Source organism: Octopus bimaculoides, chromosome 9 (assembly GCF_046866305.1).
Source record: "Octopus bimaculoides isolate indiv1 chromosome 9, ASM4686630v1, whole genome shotgun sequence".
Classification (NCBI taxonomy): Eukaryota; Metazoa; Mollusca; class Cephalopoda; order Octopoda; family Octopodidae; genus Octopus; species Octopus bimaculoides.
In genome coordinates, this window is record NC_142936.1 from 33,323,405 (window position 1) to 33,340,520 (window position 17,116).

General features: G+C 39.8%; 2 protein-coding genes across 3 annotated transcripts in view; both read left to right on the forward strand.

Annotated features, from left to right (window-relative positions):
- Window positions 1-17,116, forward strand: part of LOC106880362 (cyclin-dependent kinase 5) — an 80,882-nt gene that overhangs the window by 2,623 nt on the left and 61,143 nt on the right. For both annotated transcript variants that reach the window (XM_014930247.3, XM_014930248.3), the window contains exon 2: window positions 11,360-11,448. In XM_014930247.3, the coding sequence (XP_014785733.1) occupies window positions 11,360-11,448 (89 nt within the window). The remainder of the gene's footprint in view (window positions 1-11,359; window positions 11,449-17,116) is intronic.
- LOC149134044 (uncharacterized) lies at window positions 2,937-4,240 on the forward strand. Its single transcript, XM_089356909.1, has one exon. It carries the CDS (start codon window positions 3,612-3,614, stop codon window positions 4,212-4,214), a length of 603 nt encoding a protein of 200 aa, XP_089213035.1. The 5' UTR covers window positions 2,937-3,611; the 3' UTR covers window positions 4,215-4,240.

Sequence of the window (17,116 nt, forward strand, 5' to 3'; positions counted from 1 at the left end):
TATATTCCACTCATGATTAAGTCTGCACAACCAAAACAGCAGTCTTTAATGAAATAACGAATAAACAAACCTTAAGTTCTGCACTTATCAAATTCTGACCATCATTCCATCCCTCATCTTGGTTATTCACACCCCCCAACGCATCACATATCAAGGTAGTGTCACTATTTTTGAAAGTTTAATAACAAGGCTTTAAATTATAAGCAATATCTCCATGAATTTAGAACAGCCTAGTAACAAATGTTAAACTACAATCTGTGATTTCTATAAACAAAATATGGTTATAACATGCTGCAATCGAATATCCTGTCTCCTTCCTACCTGGAAAAATTGTACAAACCATGTGCTCACAAAAATCCTTGTAGCTTGCGTGGAGATGCAGATGAGAGGCTAGTTTTTTTGTTAGTCGGCCTTGATCATACTCTGCATCAATTTATATATAGTGACAGTGAATTATTTCTTTGTTGGTTTTAAATTGCTGCTAGCTACCTTTTATTCTTTTAATCTTTCAATCATTTAACTGTGGCCATGCTGGAGCTCAGCCTTTAGTCGAGCAAATCGACCCCTGAACTTATACTTATTCTTTGTAAGCCTAGTACTTATTCTACTGGTCTTTTTTGCCGAACTGCTAAGTTACAGGGATGTAAACACACCAGCATCGGTTGTCAAGCGATGTGTGTGTGTGGGGGGAACATAGACACACAGACACATACATACATACATATATATATTCATATACACGACGGGCTTCTTTCAGTTTCCATCTACCAAATTCACTCACAAGGCTTTAGTCGGCCCAAGGCTATGGTAGAAGATACTTGCCCAAGGTGCCATGCAGTGGGACTGAACCTGGAACCATGTGGTTGGTAAGCAAGTTACTTACCACACAGCCACTCTTGCATCTATATATATATATATATATGTGTGTGTGTGTGTGAATAAAAATAAAAAATATAAAAAAGGGTTTTGTATGATCGTGTATAGAGGAATATATTATTTAAAAGAGTTCCATCTGCGTTTTTTATGTTTTATATTCAATAAGACATTCAATATTTCATTTTACTATTTGTATTATATACTCCATATTCTATATCCCACATTAATTTTATAAGAATATAAATAAAACATAAAAAACAGAGTTGGAACTCTTTTAAATAATATATATATATATATATATATATATATATATATTTTATATATAAAAAATACAAAATGGGACAAGAACGCAGAACATCCAGACAGTTAGGTGATACAAAAAAGGGACAACAAAACATCCAGATAGATGTTAGAAAGAAAACAAGGACGTTGGAGTTTTCTTTCCTCAGTCGAGTTCCAGATTATCTTTGCAATTTCAGCTGGTTATACTCGAGGCTGCTCCAATCTGGCCAGCCCCAAGGAAAAACTAAGCTAAGAGCATTAGATTCCTTGGAAGAAAGCAGTGAATGTGTATGAAAGCAAAGACGGAAAAAAATGGAGAATGTTACACAAATACAAATAACAGGACTTAACAACAGGTGTCTTTCGACTGAGGACGAGTTAAATTAAGCTGGTGTGTGTGGAAATAAAGCCTTACGGCAGGGATACAAGACTTCACAGGCACAGGGAGGAATATAGATGTTGCACAGACGGTGACTGAACCAAGAACGAAGGATCAGGTTTAGCCGAACACCAGTCATGTGGGGAGAAAAGAGAGAGAGGTAGAGGCAGAGGGACAGAAGAAATAAGGAGGGGTGAGAAAAAATGACAGGGACACAGTGAAGTGAAAAGAGGAGGGAATATATATTTTTTTTAGTTTCAGCTCAAAGCTGTGGCCATGCCGTTTTGCTACACTGTTATTATTGAGAACCTCCTCTAATATGTGGCATTTGGTGAATCAGGGAGTTTGATGTCACTACACTCATCTGCACCTCTTGCCGCGAGGTAAGTTCATCTGGGACTCCAGTTTTGATTTGAAAACACCTACATCCACTTTGTGTAGGTTCCTCAGGCTCTTTGGGAGAATATTAAAAAGCTGTGGTCCCCTGAAACCCAGGCTGTTGCAGTAACTGGTCCTGAAGTGTGATGGCATTACTGGGATCTTTGACACTGTGCAATGTCAACCTATTCTGGCATTTGTTTAGCTTTCAGTGCCAAAATTTGCCACAATTCCTTCCAGGATCTTCCAGATGTATAGTACTGCATACCTTTCCTGCCTTCGCTCCAGTGAGTACAGTCTTAGCTGTTTCAGCTTTTCCTCGTAGCTAAGCTGTTGCAATGAGATGATCTTCTTTGTGAAGCTTCACTGGATTGCTTCAAGGTCCGCTGTTAATTTTACACTGTTGGGTGACTATAGCTGGGAGCAGTAATCCAAGCAGTTGAGGATGAATGTCCTCTGGAGGACCATCATGGTTTCCATCTCTCTGGTTCTGAATGTTATCAGGATCCATCCAACCAGGCGTCTGCACTTTGTCGCCATCCTGGTAATGTGCACTTAGAAAGAGGTATCATCACTCATGTTGATACCTTGATTATTTTATAATTTTCACATTGCCATTTTGTGAAATCACTCACTGATTCCAATGGCATTCTCCATAATATTGACAGGGGGAGTTGGCCTCTACCAGCTGTGATGGAGCAAGCATTCTAATCTAATGCATTTCGTTCACAGTAGGGAGAGTTTTCTCCCCTGTCAATACAAAAAGACCAAAAGGAGTCTATGACTCCTATTTCTAGCAATGCTGGTGCTCATTGCACCCTTGTCACTCTTAGTGACAGTGAATTATTTCCTTGTTGGTTTTAAATTGCTGTTACTCATCTTGATTATTATATATATATATATATATATATATATATATATATATATATATATATATAACAATATATGAGTATATGCATATATATGTACATGTATGTATATACGTTCATCTACATGTACATATAGATACATAACTGGGTACATGACGTGGCAAAAGAACAAGGACAAAATGGTAAACAAGGTGCAACAAACAAGCAGGCCACATAGAAACATCCCCTTCATCAGCTGCCACCATTAAAACTCCGGCGTTTCGAAGAATTAAGGCAGTACGCATCGTTAAAATGGTTCTTCCCACGAACACAAATTAAATTGTTTTCGTGGAGGGTAGTGGCGGACGGAAAACAAGACAGGAAAACGAAACGGTGAAATAAACAAACAAAAAGGCTGTACAGCCAGACGTGAAGTGTGTATGTCTTGAACGCTGTGAAGCACGTACAGGAGGGGCAAAGAAGTACGTGCGAGCTTGGTGATTCCAAGAACGAAAAGAAATAGCAGCCGGACACACGTGACCAAGGCTGTGTGAAGAGAAAGAGTAGCAGAGGGAAAAGGAGGGGAGGAAGTAGAATAAAAGTGAGCAACGAGAGGTAGAGAGAGAGAGAGAGAGATAGTAGTAGTAACGGTGAGAGGCGAAAACCACTGTGGACTGTTGGTTGGCCCACAACAGGTCCTACCTGGGGATGAGAGCACACTGGCTGGACCCCAAAACCTGCACATGACAACACACCGTCCTGGCCTGTTCTTAGTTCAGAGGACATCACACCTTTGATGTTCTTGCCCATACAAGTTCCATTTGCAAGACAAGGTGACCAAGACCACGATGGACAATGCCAAAAACTTTGTTAAGGCATTTATGCAGTTTGGTACAGAAGTTGAACTCTTGCCAGACATTCCTGAAGCTGCTGCCAATCCAGATGTGGAGGGCATCGAGGATGTGGACCTAGACGTGGATCTTGAGGCTGAGGTTGTGGTCAAAGTTGAGTACATCTCAGTTGATGCCATCCTTGATGAGTCCAACAGCCTAGGCCTAAACCTGCCAGTGCACATGAAGTGCACAGCCAGTACCTTCATCTTAGTAGCCAGCATGGATGCCAACAAAGCTCTTGACATCACTTTGTTCAAGTCAGCCCACAGGAAGGCTGTGTCCAAGGCACAGCAGCTGTGGAATCTGCAGAGCTGCAGCACAGTGGCAGCAGACAGCATTCTGAACGCGTTGAAGGGGAGGCTGGTGGTTCCCAACAATACCAGATGGAACTCTACCTATGACTCTGTTGTTGCCCTCAACATCCTGCTGGAGAAGAATAGGAGAGCTGTTTACAGGGTGATGACACAGCTGAAGCTGCAGACCTTCACTGATTCTGATGTCAACTTCTTGATGGAGTATGCCAGGGTGATGTCTAATGTTGCCTTGGATAAAATCTAGGGGGAGGACTCAGGCCTGTCTCAGAGCTATCTTGGAGCCTTTTGCCAACTGTAGCAGCTACCGTCATGAAGCTGAAGGAGGCCAAGTTCAAACATCTCCTGTACTGCAGTCTTCTGGTAAACACAATACTGGCAGGCATCATGAAAAGGTTTGGGCTCTTCCTAGAAGACCTGGAGTACCAGCTGACCACTGCCTTCTACCCCAAGTTTCGCCTGTTTAGGCTTGAGCAGTATAATAGCAGCCAGGTTAGCAGAGTAACAAATGCCATGGAGACCATTGTAAAGACATCCCTAATGGAGATCAGTGAGGAGGGCAGCAACACCACCGGCAATGAGGATGAGGAAGAGGATTTCTTCAGCAACATCACTCAGTTCCAGGAGAGCAGGAGCCAAAGGTCACTGAAATCCAAGGCACAGAACTTGGTGAAGACTTGGCTGGAGGCCATCTCGAAGGAGGTCCTGACTGAAGTCACCTTTTTAGGTGAGCAGATCTTGATTAACTTGTTCACAAAGTATAACACCACCATCCCAACTAGTGCAGCAGTTGAGCGCCTATTCACTATAGGCAAAGATATTTTGAGGACCAAGAGAGCCACCCTGTCAGATGGTAACTTTGAGAGGCTGATGTTTATGAAAGGCAACCAGCATCACGTCGAGGCGATGGAGAAGGCCCAGCCAGAGTAGTACACCTTAATCATCATCTGATATTGGCATGGTACCTATGCCATACTATACCTTTTTGATTTAATACTTTTTGTACAGTAAATAAAGTGTATGTTGACTGAAAAACTAACGTTTAATTTCATTTGTTCATTTAATTATTTGCATATACCTTGACCATCATCTGATATTGGCATGCTATACCTTTTTGGAAAGCTCTATGTCTAAGCTACAACATGAAAATTTCAGCTCTCTAGGTTTGTTTTAAGGGTTTTAGAGCCAAAAAAACCCAAACCAAAACTAAATTCATATGATAAACGTTAGAAGTCATCAGTTAGTGTTAGCATCCACTAACTCTTTTACCTGTTTAGGGGCTTAGTGTTTGCGAAGCTAACATTTTTAATTAGTGGATTAGCAGTTAGCGAAGCTAACCTTTTGGTTAGTTGTGCCCAACATTGTGTGATACTTATTCATGTCTTCAGATGTTTATTGTAAATTCTTCATATTTATTTCAGCGAGCTTGGAGTGTGACATAACATTTTCACTTTTACAAAACTGATCATTTAAAAGTACTAATATAAGCAATTTGCTGTTGCACATGCACACAAAGCCCAGTGGTGAATGTGCATTTACCTGGACAATATTATTGTTGCAATATTGATAACAAAGTGCTATGTTCCAAGTTCTCTGTTACATTACTGATGTTACAGCCCACTTTACTTTCAAATTGGCCTTGAATTTAGCAAACAATGAATAGTACACATGTTTATAATATTGGTTTTTAATTTAGCATAAGGCCAGCAATTTCGATTACATGGACGTCAGTGCTCAACTGGTATTTATTTCATCGATCCTGAAAGGATGAAAGGCAAAATTGACCTCAGTGGAATTTGAACATAGAATGTAAAGACTGACGAAATTCCGCTAAGCATTTTGCCCAGTGTGCTAACAATTCTTCCAGCTCACCACCTTACACCTGTAGTAGGAATATATAGTCAGTACAAGGTGTTGATGTGGCTGCGTGTATGTTATTACAATAGTTCATAAGGAGATGAATAAATTCAAGATCTATATATTTACTACATAAAAATATATTTTATTTACTGGTCGATGATGATACATAGAATCAATATGTAGAATCTAGTTGAATGAAGTAATCTATGTAAGAAAGTTCAGAGATAGAAAATGTAGAAATAACAGCTAACTGGTGGCTTTCGGTCATGTGGCGTAGAGAAATAGACAAACATAGCAATGTCGTGAATGGCTCTAAGTCTAAGCGAAGAGCAGGGTTAGCAAGCTGTTTTTATTAATGGAACACTAGACATTCTAGAAACTTCCAAGAGAAACGCTAAGCTTCTTGAATAATTAAGAATCACGTCTCATGACACGGATGCTTCAAGAAACTTAGAGAAGGGAGGTTACTCTATAATCTTTCTTGCAAGGGAGATCATTCAACTATTTAGCTGCGTAGACCACTACACACCTGTTTATGATATGAGCAAAACATCACACACACGCACAAATCAATTCTTCAGAACCCAGTGATGCTTCCTCCATACTGACATCTATTAAAAGTAGGAACCATTGTCATGCTGGTATGGAAGCTTGATTGATTGTGTAATGGCACTTGATTGGTGGTTAGAAAAAATTAATGCTTCATATTATCTAGGCTTCTATTTTGAGATGGGAAAAGATGCTTTTATACATACTCTTGATACTATCTGACTCAGAAATAACTTTTATATTTAACAGGCTATAGTTTCCAGTAAAACTCAGTTTTATGTCTGGAAATAAATCACATGGAAGGACAGTGCTTCTCTCATACACAAATATTATGTTGCATATACAAGAGTTGAAAGTGCACACATTTTTTTTTGTTTACTCTCCCTTTAGAACACATTGCATTGTTTATAAGGAAGTTCTGGACTTCTGGGAAAACATGTCTACTCATGGGGAAATATTACTTTACTTAGAAACAGGTGAAGCCACTGACAGGATGTCATCTGTCAAATTCTGTCCAACCATGCAAGCATGGAAATATGGACATTAAACAATGATGGAGATGATATGCTATTCATTGTGATGATGATATATATGACTGACAGTGTTTTTATGACTGTTGACTTATGATATGTTGGGCAGGGCAGCAACCCAATGGATTCCATGGTGTACAGGGAGAATATGGCTTTGGTCCTAGAAACAAGGAGGGAAGAAGGCTATTGGAGTTCTATGATGCAAATGACCTGATGATCTGCAACATGAGCTTCAAAGAAACTAGCCAGTCAACTGATTATCTGTCAATCTGGTAGACACACTAGCCAGATCAACTGTGTAACAAATTCGAAACTGAAGTATCATATCATCATCATCATCATCATCATCATCATCATCATCATCATTTAATGTTCGCTTTCCATGTTGGCATGGGTTGGATAGTTTGATATGAACTCGGCAGCTAGGGAGTTGCTCAAGTTCCAGTTGTCTATTTTGGCATGGTTTCTATGGTCGGATGCCCTTCCTAACACCAACCACTTCACAGATTGTACGGGGTGCTTTTTATGTGGCACTGGCATAGCCACTTTTATGTGTACCAGCACAGGCACTTTTATGTAGCACCAGCCGCCTGAGAACTTTTACATGGCACCAGCACAGGTGGTTTTATGTGGCACTAGCATGGGCACTTTTACATAGCACCAGTATGAGTGCCTTTACGTGGCACCAGCACAAGTGAATTTTATGTGACACCATCACTCATGAGCCCTGAAGAACCTCTTGGCTGAGAGCAGAATGTAGAGGACATACCTGCGTGTATAAATGGCTACAATTTTACTTAGCTTGATGAGTCTTCTCAAGCACAGTAAACTGCCAAGAGTCTTGGTCCCATGTCTTCTCGCCTGTGAGGCCCAATATCTGAGGTCCTTTCTCACTACTTCATCGTATGTTTTCCTGAGTGTACCCCTTTCACAGATACCCTCTACAATTAGTGATTGGCACTTCTTTATGCAGCTGTCTTCATCTGTTTACATCACATGGCCATACCAGCAGTCTTTTCTTTTGCACACTACAACTGATGCCTCTTATCCCTAGCTTTCCTCTTAAATCATTCACATTCTACCGTACATGCACACTGATATTACCCATCCAGTGGAGATGCTGGTTTCATTTCTTTTAAGCCTTTGCATGCCCTCTGTAGTCATAGCCCATATCTCACTGCCATGTAGCATATCTGTATGTACACAGGCATCATACAATCTGCCTTTCGCTCTTAAGGAGAGGCCCTTTGTTACCAATAAAGGTAGTAGCTCTTTGAACTTTGTCCCACTTGTTCATATTCTAGCAACTACACTTTCAGAATTTCCTCCTCCACTGCTAACTTGGTCACGTAGATTATTGAAGCTATTTGCTACTTCTAAGGATCCCTCCCCCACCAGATATTTGTGGGAGTCTATTCTCTGTACATTCTAAGTATCTATTGTGCCTGCACATCTGCCACATGCAAAGACTACTTTATCTGTTAGTCTGCTTGTGATACTGCTGCACCTTTTACATGTCCACTGCTTGCACTGGGTACACTATATGGAGTTTCTACCAACACTTTTCCTACATATCAAACAGGGCTGTCTCCCTGAAGGGATTTGAGATTTGTCTGCTTTCTACTCACTAGGACTTTGGTCTTAGCTAAATTAACTCTAAGGCCCTTATATTCCAGACTTTGCTTCCACACCTGAAATTTCCTCTCTAGTTCAGGTAGTGATTCGGCTATGAGAACAAGCAGTATGATAGACAGAGCAATTAACAATATGAAGGCCACTGGTCCATCAGAAGTTACTGCTGAGATGCTTAAAATATCTAGTAGAGTAGGATATGGTCTAATCACCTATATAATTAATCATGTTATTTAGGAAGGTGCCATCCCTAACAACTGGTGTAGCAGCATTATAGTCAGCTGCCACAAGAGTAAGGGAGATGCCTTAGACAGAACTTACTATAGAGGCATCAAATTTACAGAGAGTTGAAAAGTATTTAGCTAAGAACAAACCATTGTACTTGGTATTTGTTAACCTGGAGAAAGCCTTTGACATAGTATCTTGCTCTATCATATGGTGGTCTCTGAGGAAGCTACTGGCAGATGAATGGCTTGTGAAAGCCATATAAGCTATGTACAGGGATGTTGTCAGTAAGGTGAAAGTTAGCTGTGAGTTAAAGTAATGAATTTAAAGTAAGATAAGAGTTCTCTGTCTCCTCCTATTCGTATTTGTTCTTCAGGCCATAACAGGAATTCAAGGCCAGCTGCTCATGGGAACTACTATATGCTGATGATCTTGCCCTCATAGCAGAATCTTCCTCCCTTTCTTCCATCCTGCACATCATCTTTTTATTTTTCATCTGTATACAGTTTTATTACTTTGCTGCTCTCCATCCTCTCCGTAGTGTTACTTATCACCCCTATCCCTATTTCTTGATCCTTTTCTTTCCCTTTCCTCACTCCAAAATGATATTGACCATTGACCGCACTTCCATATTTGTTCACCGGTTACTACACTCACCTCCTCTTCTATCTCTAACCATCTGCCACTCTCCACTTCACGCTCTTATGAACCTACATACTCTTTCCCATCTTTAGTCCCTATTCTCTCTAATACTCATCTTCTTATATCTTAAGACACTGCCATCTTCATCTCCTTTGCAACTACTCCCTCCCACCCTTATATGAAGTCATCTCCTTCTCCAGCAGTGTCCATTAATGAGTGAGAGTCACAGTTGTTGATTGAAATTTTTGTTGTCTCGGTTATTGCTTTATATTGCCAGGAGTCAAATTGTATTCTCTTGTTTCCTTTCCCATCACTTTACCTTATCACCACTCAAACTTACCAGTGGTATGTGTATCTCTAGTTATTAAATTTCCTAAACTTTATGGATATTTTGGTTTGTAGGTGCACTGTATCCCTGTGTGACTTGAGAGGCAACTAAAAGGATTGGTACCAAGAAGTACATCTGACTGTAGAATACTGCCTCAAAAATTCCTAACCAGCCAATGCCTTCATAGAAAAGGTGTAGAAAATGTGATGATAATGATGTCATCATCATCACCACATACAATTCTTTACATCTTTCTGATATAAAAGGATCAGTACATGGTATTTGTAATGTTCTTTCTTCTAACATATGGCTGTAAAATATATTATATGTCAAATATCTAATTTATCAGGTCATTAAGAATGAAATGTCCAATTTTCTTATGCACCAAGTTTGACAATTCTTTGTTTTACAACATTGAGGAGTTACATCATCACTTTTCAGAATGCAATTCATGGTGTCTGATTATATTGTGTGTTTTCTCTTGTAAATCAATTTTTGTGAACCAATGGATAGATAAAAAAATTTGTGTTGTTTATGAATATGAGTTCCCTCGTGGAACCAATGCATCTCAGACAGCTTGAAGCATCAATGAGCTGTTTGGTGAAGATGTGGTGAATGAGCACACTGTACGTCAATGGTTTGAGAAATTCTGGTCTGGTGACTTTACTCTTGAAAATCAGCCCCGTGGTAGACCTGAGACCAAGGTGGATAATGATGAGCTGGAAACTGTAGTGGGAGTGGATACATCTCAAACTACTCATGAGTTAGCAGCAAGGTTTGATATTTCGATTCCAACTGTATTGGACCATCTGAAACAAATTGGCAAGGTAAAGAAGCTGGACAAGTGGGTACCACACAAACTGAACGATCATCAAATGACACATTGTCTTAAAACTTGCTGTTCTTTGATGTCACAGCATAAAAGCGAACCATTTTTGCATTGTATTGTTACATGTGATGAAAAATGGATTCTTTTCAACAATAGCAAGCATTCTGCACGGAGATTGGATAGAGAAGAAATGCCAAAACACAATCCAAAAAGGAATATTTACCAAAAAACGCTAATGCTGTCTATTTGATGGTCCAGTGCTGGTGTCATCCACTACAGCTTCATGAGACCTAGTAAGTCAATTACAGCAGATATATACATCAGCCAATTAAATGAAATGATGAGTGAACTTGCAATTAAACAACCGAGATTGATCAACAGAGACAGGCCAATTCTCTTGCAAGACAATGTTTGACCACATGTTGCACAGAGAACGTTACTCAAGTTACAGGAACTGAACTTGGAAGTACTCTGTCATCCACCATATTCACCAGACCTAGCACCGACTGACTATCAAATTTTCCAGGCATTAGACAACTTTTTGCAAGGAAAAAACTTCAAATCTGAAGAAAATGCAAAAACAGCCTTTCACGATTTCATCACCTCTTGCTCTCCAGAATTCTTCGCTGCCAGCATAAATAAACTACTGATAAAATGGCAAAATTGTGTTGATAATTTAGGTGCATACTTTGATTAACTGTATTGCATTTTGTTGAGATAAAGTAAAATTAACTTTCAGTTCAAAATTGTACATTTCATTCTTAATGACCTGATATCATTTTCTCATTGCATTTTAGGTACATACGGGACAGTTTACAAGGCTAAAAATCGAGACTCCCATGAAATAGTAGCTTTGAAAAGAGTTCGTTTGGATGATGATGATGAGGTAAATTATTCTAAAGTTTTAGTAGATCTACCAACTTTCATAGTTTTGTTTTGAGGGTTATTATTTTCTGTACTTTCTCATAACTTGCTGTATGAAATCCATAACTATGATTTTCTCATGGTACCTATGTTTCTTAACACCAATTTTATTTAAGTTATATTTCATTATGTCAAAAATATTAATTCATTTGAAATGTTTACTGACCTTATTTCTAATATTATTTATGATACATGACTAATATACCATTTATCATTATCATCATTTTATATTCATTTTTCTATGCTGGTATCTGTTGATCAGCTCTGTTCCAGCACAGTGTCTTGTCACGTGTGCTCACTTTTTATCTCCTTCATAAAATTCAGCATAGAAGAGCCATGTCTTCTTTAGCCTTCTTTTTCTTCATGTGCATTCTATTTGGATCACTTAATTTTTCTTCACTTAAAAAGTCATCTTTCAAACACTTCATATTCTTCTCTTTTGCTCATTACTGTTGGTTCTTTTAATACCCATTTCTTGTGTCAACTAGAAGCATCAGTTGTGGCGTGCAAGAGAGACGATTGCGCTGGTATGGACATGTGGTGAGAATGGAGGAGGATAGCTGCGTGAAAAAGTGCCACACCCTAACAGTTGAGGGAACCCGTGGAAGAGGTAGGCCCAGGAAGACCTGGGCTGAGGTGGTGAGGCAAGACCTTCGTACATTGGGCCTCACCGAGGCGATGACTACGGACCGAGACCTTTGGAAATGGGCTGTGCGTGAGAAGACCCGGCAAGCCAAGTAAGATCGTTGCCAGTGCCCCTGGACTGGTTCTTGTGCGGGTGGCACATGAGATGCACCATTTTGAGCGTGGCCGTTGCCAGTACCGCCTGACTGGCTCCCGTAGGATTTTCGAGCGAGATCGTTGCCAGTGCCCTGGACTGGCTTGTGCGGGTGGCACATAAAAGACACCATTTCGAGCGTGGCCGTTTTCGTGCGGGTGACACGTAAAAGCACCCACTACACTCTCTGAGTGGTTGGCGTTAGGAAGGGCATCCAGCTGTAGAAACTCTGCCAAATCAGACTGGAGCCTGGTGTTGCCATCCGGTTTCACCAGTCCTCAGTCAAATCGTCCAACCCATGCTAGCATGGAAAGCGGACGTTAAACGATGATGATGATGATGATGAACTCTGCTCTGTTGTTCACGTGTGCTAACATCCCACATCCAGTGGAAAACTCATTTCCTTTCCAATCATCATCGATCCTCTCCATTCCATGCTCATATCTTATTACCACTCAGTGTTGCTCATTGCGCATAAGCACCGAACAACCTCTCCTTCAATCATAGAGATAGGCAAATCCTTTGTTTCCAAAAGAGGCAATAGTTCTTTGAACTTTTTCCATTCCTTCTTAACTACTGTTACAACACATATCTCCTCAACTGATTTAGTCACCTAAGAAATGAAGTTGTTGAATACTTCTAGTGAACCTTCTGATTGGTTGAAAGATTGCATTTTGTGGGTGCTCTTAATGCTAATTACTCTTTGCAACTGTTACATCTGTCATCCTGCTTGACATCCCATTGCACATTTGTGCACCCATCATTTACATTCAATACATAATATCAAGTTCTTACCTACTTATTTTCTGCACATTGATCATGACCACTTCTCAGCTGGCAGTAGACAATTGTGTTCTGTCCTAAAACTTTTGATTTTGATAGATTGATTTTTAGGCCCCTTGATTCTGGTCCCTGCTTCCATGTTTTGGACATTACGTCTTATTTATTTGCCAACTGATTTGGCATTAAAAACCAGATTGTTGGTATATATTATTGTACATATCTTAAATAGCTCTCACAAGCCATTCATCTACATCTAGTTACTTAGTAATATATAGACTACATAATTTGATATTCTGTCAGAGGCCTTCTCTAGTTCAGCAAATATATAGTGATTTATTATTGGCCAAGAGTATTTTAATTGTCACACTTAAAAGTGGGTATTACTGGTTTTTCTTTCTTGATACACACTCAGAACTTGCTCTCATTCTGTTATGCTATATCATAGCTCTCTCTTTCTACCATTTTGATGGCTTGATCTATTGAGTTCATGCCATGATGATTGTTCCTTTTTTTAAGAATCTTCTCTACTTTCATAGCAGTTAATGATTATATTGCTATACCAGTCACTGAGAGTAACAACTTTTTCTTGAACCTGATTGACTAATGTATGTGTGTTTATTTATTTGCATGTATATGTATCCATACACACACACACAAACACATACACACACACACACAAGCACACACATATATATGTATATATGTAATGGTTAAGATTGATTAAATACACAATAATATGAAATATCGGAGTCAGCAGTTGTAACGATAAAAGTTTGTTGTTATAACAGCATGTTGTAAGATGTGGAAGATAAACAATGCATGAAGTTTTAAAGAAATATTAATTTTTACCCATTACATTATGCAATACCTTACCTCGACGGGCAGGTGATAAAATCATAGAGCATGCGAAGTAAACATAGATGTAGATTTTTTTGTATAGTTTGTGTACATATTATCTTAGCAGTAATCCACAGAAAGAGAAAGAGTGATGTTGTAAGCGAACAGAATTAGAGCTAGTGAGAGTGAGAGAGTGTGGGATGAAACAACTGCTTCATTGGTGAGATACCATAGTTGTTGTAGCCTGTCAGCCAGACTCCGTGCTCCCTGAGTTGTCACCAAAGTGACTAACTCATTGAGTTGTCACCAAGTGACCACTGGTTGAGTAGTCACCAAGTGACTGACTGTCTTTTGCTTGCAGGTTCTTGTTTCTATAACTATCCAGAAGGATAGACATATTGAGAACAATGGATTTAGTTGGTGGTCTTGTTCTCTTAATTCTAGCTTTTGGTGAAGTAGAAGAGGTTATAAGGGTCAAGTGGTGAAGACATTATTTTGGCCTTGCTAAGGCAATCTGGCAAATGTAAAACTGCTGTCGCAGAAAAACCCATTATTTCACCGTGAGAAAAGTTCGCGAATTCACTTCATACCTGCAAGATTCACTACATATATATATTTACACACACACACACACACATACATGTATGTACATACATGGTATGAAGTTTGTTTCCCTACCACATTGTTCTGGGCTCAGTCCCACTGCATGGTACCACTTCATAGCAAGGGCTGGGTGCTCTTTTTGTGCCACCTGTACTATTGAGGTTGCCATGCACTTTGCAGAACTACAAACCCTGGAGGCAGGGGGTCAGATTTGTACTAGGGGATGGGGTAACTGAACTATGAGAAAGCAGGGAGTAGTACAGGTTCTTATAGACGATTTGCATGGCTACTCACATCTAGTAGGAGAAGAAGTGAGAAAGAGAAAATAAACAGTAGGAGTTGCAAAAGATGGATATTGGTGATGAGGTACCTAGTTGATCTCACAACACACAAGATGAGTTGAAGAATTGGTTTGCAAGGTTGTATGGAAAGGGGGATGTGAGGATGGGGATGCAGACTGCCAAAATGAGCAAGGATGAGCAAGGAACCACAGGGGATGGATGAGCAGCAGGAGTAGTAAAGATGATATAATTGACAGTGGGGAGTTCAAGAGAGAGGTATGACATGATTGGGTATTCCACTGGAGCTTGTGTGATGGGGATGAATCCTTGTAATGTGGGTGGAGACCACAATACATTACACTTCCAGAACTGTTTTGCTGACAAGGGCAGGTCTTTTTGAGAACCTCATTTTACCAGAGATCCCAGTCCTTTGTCATCTCCTCTGATAGGAACAGGTCCCTGAGGTCATCCTTAATATCTTCATCCCATGTCTTGGCCTTGCTCTTCCACAAGTTCTGGTCATATTTAGTGATCAGTAAATTCTACAGCTGTCTTCATCCATATGCATCACATGTCCATGCCAGTGCAGGGCATTTGGGGGTAAATTTGATGATCTTTTTACAGTCAACAGTGTTGGGGAGCATAAAGATTAAAGTTGTTGTTGAGAAAAAGTTTACTGACATGGAAGCCATCTGAATATTGAAAAAATCTTAGCTATATCATAATGATTCATGCCATGTATCAAAATGCTGACATCATGACTGCTATTCAATGTTCTGTGAACTCTGTAAAGGCTATATGGCATGGACAGTGGCAATCAATCGATCAGCCTTCAACATGGTTGAACAACCAATCCCAACCAGTTGGGATTCACAGTACAGGTTGTACTTTTCATCCTTTCATTTGCTGAATGCAAAACATGACTCAAGTCACCTTCATTTGGATGATTTTCCTAAGTCACCATCTCACTCTTGTACTCCAAGGTTACCCATTCACGGTTGAATAGACTGAAGCAACATGAAATGAAGTGTTTCACTCAAGGACGCAACGCACATGGAAATCGAAACCATGTAATGGAGACTAGGAAGTCATGATCTGCAGAAAGGGACACAGCAGGTATTTTGACTGTATCTGCATGCTGGAGTTCATTTTCACTTCTTTGAACAAGGCCTTAGGTCAGTTCAGATGGCTATGTGAAGCTACTGCAGATTGTGCTCAAATCCTGGTTAGAGAAGGTTGCTGCTGGAAGGCCATATGTGTAGCAGCAGGATTCGGCTCCTTGGCATACCTCCAGATATCTCAGAAAATAGTCAGGAGTGGTTGTGCAGGAATTTTTATTACTTCGCCAGCCCCATTTTCTGGCCTCCTAATTCCCCCTATTTCTGTAACAGTTATAGTCTACAACTTTTGTGTTTGCATAGAAAATTTTAAATGACATTGGTCAATTAAAATCTGTTACAAACCACTGAACAAACTACATTTAATAGCTCTCAGAACTTTTTACAGCTGGTTCTTATTCTAGTGTTTATGCTTTTAGAGAATCCTCTAATAAGTGATCTCGGTAACAGAAGCTGTCTACAACCTCTAAGAATCCTCTTGGGCATTTAAGGAATCTATTTCCTATGTGTTCATATTGAACATTGCTTCTGAGCATCTGCCAAAAAGTCTTTCTCTGTTAACCTTCGTCTGATTCTACTGTGCCTCTTATGCATCTATAGTTTTCCCTGGATATACTGTATGGAATTTCTACCAACAGCTTTCCTATATGTCAGTGAGGACCATTTTTCTGAAGAGATTAATGGTTTGTCTGTTTTACTGTTCACTAGAACTTTGGTCATTACTAAGTTAACGTTAAGGCCCTTTCTTCCATACCTGGAATTTCTTTTCTATTTGTACAACAGCTATAAGAACAAGGTCATCAGCATAGAGGAGTTCCCACAGGCAACCAGTCATAAACTCCTGTTATGACTTGAAGGATTCTGAGAAACTGGAAGGGACTGAAAAGCAAGCCCTGGTAAACTCCTACATGCACACTAAATTTGTTGATATACTTATTGCTAACTCTAACCTTATTGAGATACACACATACACACACACATATCCTGAGTAACACTTTAAACTGCATCCAGAAGTGGTGCCCTGGTTCAGGAGTTCCAGAGTTTTAAGGAGTGTGGAACCACTTCTTTGCCACTACTCTGACCCAGTGTAGCAGCACTTGTCAGCGTCCCAACTATAGCAGGTCAGTTGGGCAGATGAAGTTTGTTAGCTTGGTGAGTGGGTGAGTAGGTCGGAGTCCATCTAGGGAAGGAGATCTCAGATTTCAGACCTCTTCTGCTTTGTGGCCATAT

What these genes read in the sequence shown, in the direction of transcription:
- LOC149134044 (XM_089356909.1), top strand. Translation starts at nt 3,612, where the DNA reads ATGGACAATGCCAAAAACTTTGTTAAGGCATTTATGCAGTTTGGTACA.